The sequence below is a fragment of the Babesia bigemina genome, scaffold Bbigscaff_76850 (assembly GCF_000981445.1).
Source record: "Babesia bigemina genome assembly Bbig001, scaffold Bbigscaff_76850".
NCBI lineage: Eukaryota > Apicomplexa > Aconoidasida > Piroplasmida > Babesiidae > Babesia > Babesia bigemina.
Window position 1 is genome coordinate 1 of NW_012237344.1, and position 5558 is coordinate 5558.

The 5558-nt window shown below is 49.3% G+C and overlaps 1 protein-coding gene across 1 annotated transcript; it reads left to right on the forward strand.

Moving 5' to 3' along the window:
* On the forward strand, positions 1–3303 carry BBBOND_0005970 (hypothetical protein, conserved; the record flags this gene model as incomplete). Its single annotated transcript, XM_012915423.1, has 1 exon — positions 1–3303. One exon carries the CDS (start codon positions 1–3, stop codon positions 3301–3303), a length of 3303 nt encoding a protein of 1100 aa, XP_012770877.1.
* Positions 3304–5558: the final 2255 nt, after the last annotated feature.

Consider the following 5558-nt stretch of genomic DNA (forward strand, 5'->3'; position numbering starts at 1 on the left):
ATGTCCAATTTCCACGGGACCTACGAGAAAAACCTCAAAGACGGCGATTTCAAAACCGACGGTGGAGAAAGCGTACTCAACAAGGAGATTGGAGTGGATGACATGACCAGTGCAGGTGTGCAAGGCAACAAAATTTCCACTATTGCTCCTAAAACATTCACTACTTTTGAAAGGCACGTTAACCAAGATACCGTAGCCACCTCGCAGGGGAATATAGAAAACCTAAACGGTGAACTTCCAATTAAGATAAAAGATATTAGGGAGCAGGTTGCAGACATCGCGTTGAAATCTATTTCCGACCTCAACGAGCAAGCCGGACAACAGTTAGAGCTGGTCACCAAAACTCTTGACGCTCTTTGCCGTGACGTTAAACGCGCCGCAGAAGACGTTCAAATAAATTTGAATGTACTGAAAAGTACGAAAATTGACGTTAATTTAAAACGCATTCATGGCCTGATTGATGACCTTCGAACAACTCAGCTGGGCGCTGTCATCGGCTTGACGAACAATTTCCTCACTCAATTCGCCGACAAAGCCGGAGAACAAATCGTCAAAGATCTCGAGCAGGACGCAAACATTGAAGTGACAAAAGGCGAAACTGATATCATTCATGAATTACGTAAAAGGTATATCGCCTTTATCAAATTGCTTCTAACAGAGTTCTCCAGCAAATGCAAGAATGACCTCTATGGGCTACCCGATGAAATAACAAAGGACGCCGACAAGGGTGCGAAAGGGTTTATGAAGCAGTTAGCAACATTCTCTGAGATGCATCTTCAACGCGCTGACTTGACCAACCTAGCGTCTTTCTCTCGCCCGGCAACATCATTCATAGGTGACCTGCTTGAAAAAGTAGCCTCAAGTGACGATATCGGCGCCAAGCACAACGCACTTTCTCAAATTGGCAAAGCTGTGAGAACCATGCTTAACAAAATAACAAAGTACAATCACAAATTCCTCACCCACCTCTCCGCCCTTTCCTCCCTCCTCGCAACCATCCGCCCCGCATCCTACTCCGACGCTAGCAACCCCCTGCTCGACTGTCTTAAAAAGGGCGTGCAGGGGATGTGCGAGGAGCTAGCGAAGGCCTACGTAAGCGTGTATGATAGCGAGACTTTCGGTGCTGAGCTAATAAAAAACCTCAAACATGTATCTAGCGTTGGTAAACTTGAAATAAAATATGATCTGACTGACGAAGGCACCAGGTTGTCTAAGGTGTTCCTCACGGTGCTCCGCACCATTGACGTTTCGCTTCATACGTTGAAATCCAACTGCAGAGTTCTGCAAAAGAAACGAATCAACAAAGATACTGACATTGGCAGACTGTTCGCTGAAATGGGATATGTAGTTTCAAACTTTGATGAGCAAAATGGCGAGCTACAGGACAAAAGTGATATGACCGGCGAGCATATCCTAGGCCGACTTATCGGTCGCAGTGGGAGAGTGTACAGCAGCCACGATGATAAAAACTACGAAGGGGCACTAAAGGATCTCGTCACGCACCTCAATCGCTACTTCGAAGTGTGCCACTTCACCATCCGCCCTAGACCTAGGACACCTTGCAATGTATACGAAATGCTTGTATGGCTCACAGGCCTTCCTCACAATCCGGTTTACGACGCGCTATTAGAAGACGGTCTCAGTGCGCCATTTAAAGACCCGGCGAAGCAGACGAAGGAAGCGGGTGACGGCTTCGAGTTCACCGTGTTTGACCTCCAGACGTCACATATAGATGCTTACCCGAGTAACATCACCTACAAGAATACGGCTAGGACGATAGATCACATATCTTCGAAAGCATACGACGTATTGGCCACCATCGTCGGACATGGCAACGCGTCTACCGTGTACGCTTGTGACTTCCCAAGCAACACCCTCAATTTGAAATATCCCGCTGGCGGTGAGGACTGCCTAAATACACTCCTCGATATCCTGCGTAGACTTCTACCGCAGCTGCAATATTTGTTCCACCGCTGTAACGTTACCGATACGTATTACGGTTGGCGAAATTGTAAGTACGGCAGGGACGTACCGACAGCCAAGTGGCCGTGTAGCGACCACTCAAGCGACAAAGCAACGTACGAAGCAACGTGCCAGACAAAGTGTAAACCAAAATGCAAAACAACTTGCCAACCAACATCGCCATTGATGTCTTATCTAAATGACTGCCTATCTGCTCATTTGCCGCATCAGATAGTGACGGTGGGTTGCAAGTCTGAATGTAAGACATGCCCTTCCAATAGCCCTGGAATGCCGTGCCGAATGCCCTTCGGATTTAGAGGATTTTCTGGGTCAACGAAGACAGGTATGGATATATGCGAAAGCATCAGGCTATTTTTGGGTAGCGGCCTAGTGTCGTCCCTTTTGTGCCTTATACCCAGGCCGCCGTCTACACTACCGGAGCACTTCAACTTTGCGTTGCAGTTGGGTAATATGTTGCATAAAGGTAAAAGCTCCGGCGGTAATGGCGTCAGTGCAGCATTTATAAAATCGATCGAAAGCGCATCTATTCGCCTGTACGAAAATCCCATGGAGCTGACCGATGCGCTTAGCGGTGCCTATGGTAATACGCAGTCTGACCACAGTCATACCAGTGGGGAACCTAAACATGCCCCGTTATCCAGTTTATCGATGAACAACTCATGTATGCTTCCTAAGACCGACAATATTTTCTGTGGTCCCTACCTTCAATCTCTACACCAGGATTCCTATTATTCACTCGCCGAGAAGCATTGTAACCTGTACTTGTCCTGGGCGATATACTTGCCGTGGCAATTTTGGAATTATCTGAAAACCCTGTACGATTCCTTCTGCAGTATATCCTGCCAGGACTGGGGCTGCAGTGGTTGCTTAAAAGGTGACAAATGCAAGACGGGCAAACACGGAACGGACTACAACTGCAGATGCTGGAGTGTCGTCAAATGCCGCGGAGTGCAAAGCACTTTCTACAGTTATGGATTCGCATTCGGCGACGCGAAAAAATTGTTGGACGAGAATGAACTGAGGTATTGCCACGATTTCTGCAAACAACTTGAGAATATTCTCAATTCACAATTTTTCAAGGACCTCCTCCAAAAGTGCGATGAATTCATATTCACCATCAGACAGCCGTTTATATGGCTTAACGTCGCGCTCTGGTCACTATCTCTCTTCTACCTCATCTGCGTAATGGTTGGCAGACTGGATGTGCTCCACATCAAATCGCACCTGAGGATACCGTCGTCGCACAAGATAACGGCGCAATCATTGTTGGCGGCAGCGCAAGTCGGAAGGCTTGCCAAGATATCGTACCTGCAACCGTGATCATCGTCACATTTGTAATTCACTGTAACTCACGTAACAACTCACTTAGCGAATCACCTACTCACCTAACCGACAAACGTAGCATAATGTCTCGAATTACTCTAGCGGCAACCTGTGAACTAAATAGCACCTAGATTAGGTGATGACTGAACGACCAAGCAACGTGGCAACCTAGCAACCAGTCAACGTGGTAACCTAGCACCCAGGCAAAGTGCTAAGCTAGCAACCAGGCAAAGTGTTAAGCTGGCACACAGGCAAAGTGCTAACCTAGCACGCAGGCAAAGTGGTAACCTAGCACTCAGGCAAAGTGCTAAGCTAGCACCCAGGCAACGTGGTAACCTAGCACGCAGGCAACGTGGTAACCTAGCAACCTGGCAAAGTGTTAACCTAGCACCCAGGCAAAGTGGTAAGCTAGCAAGCAGGCAAAGTGGTAACCTAGCACTCAGGCAAAGTGCTAAGCTAGCACCCAGGCAACGTGGTAACCTAGCACGCAGGCAACGTGGTAACCTAGCAACCTGGCAAAGTGTTAACCTAGCACCCAGGCAAAGTGGTAAGCTAGCAAGCAGGCAAAGTGCTAAGCTAGCAACCAGGCGATATGCTAAGCTGGCAACCAGGCAAAGTGCTAAGTTGGCAACCAGGCAAAGTGCTAAGCTGGCGGATGAACCGTAATTTGGTGGGTGTTGTAGCACGTCGGTTGCCTGGTGCGTTGAGTTACGCGTTGACTGTGAGAGGCGTCCGCGTTGCCCATAGAGTGAGTGTCACGTGAGGCTGGGTGATTGTTCGCTACGTAGGCGGCCGTGAGGACCGCGGCGGGTGACCTAAGTCGTGTGTTGCGAGTCACTGGCAGGGTGGCGTAATCCGCGTTGACCCAGTTAAGTAGCGTTTATAGGCGGCAATGTAGCGATTGTTAACATCACATTTAGGCACGTAGCCGACACGCTCCGCCAGTATGGCGCCGATACCGGGGCTCGTAGCACGGTGCTGCTGCACTGTGGGAGTTGAGCGCACGGGGTTCGCTGCAATTTTTATGGCGTTGCGAATAATGAATAATTTAAAGGACAGTTGGTGCTGATGACATGCGTTGCGTCAGGGCAGCTGTGGTATCCTGGGCAGCGTGGGTGTCGGTGGCCTGGGCTGGGGGGATACAACGGTGAGGGTGAGTGGTGATGAAGGGACTGGGAGCGGCAGTGGTAGTGTTGCAGTTGGTGAGTGCTTGCTAGGTGATTGATATGCTTGCAGGTTGAGGGGACTGGGGGCGGCAGTGGTAGTGTTGCAGTTGGTGAGTGCGTTGCTTAGGTGATTGATATGCTTGCAGGCTGAGGGGACTGGGCGCGGCAGTGTTACGTGTTGCAGTTGGTGAGTGCGTTGCTTGAGTGACTGACATTTTTGCAGGTTGAGGGACTGGGAGCGTCAGTGGTAGCTGTAGTAGTTGGTGAGTGCGTTGCTTAGGAGATTGATATGTCTGCAGGTTGAGGGGAGTGGGAGCGGCAGTGGTAGTGTTGCAGTAGGTGAGTGCTGCTTGAGTGATTGATATGGTTGCAGGTTGAGGGGAGTGGTGAGGGAGCAGGAAAGATGAGTGGGAGAATATACGGTTACCCGTGTAACGATTGTGGTTATGGATGTAGAACGTTTGAGGTTTGTTATTGCTGTCCATGGTGTTGTAAAATATGTCCAAATGGCAGGGGTTGCGATGTATGTTACGGAAGGTTTCTCCTATATCGCCAAAAAAGCAAGGACTGCCATCCTGACGGATGTGGTTCCGTAAAGATAAAGTGTACCAACCCCCAGTGTCAATGTACATGTTGTAAACAGAAATGTGTACAGGAGCCTGAAACCTGCAAACCCCCCGCTCCACGCCCTCTCTCTGATTCCTCCGATGCTCAGCCTCACGCCGGCGGTCAAGATCATGCATCCCGTACCGAAGCTCTCATTGATGAAAACGAATCTCATTCTGCCTCCACACCTTCCCCCCCTCCCTACTCCGTCATCGTTGCCATCATCGTCGCCATCATCCTGCTCGACCTGTGCATCTTCCGCTTCCCGGTGGGCCGCAACATCCGCGATTTCCTCGTACGCAAAGTACCGTTCTGCATCGCGTTTTACAGCTAAACTCAGCGATTGTTAGCGCAAACTTTGTTAATCATAATCCCATTGATCACCTAACTGGCAACTCACATCTAATGTTGTAGACAGTAATGATTGCTTGATGGCAAATTACATGAGCAGTGCGGTGACCATAACTGCCGCCCCTTACA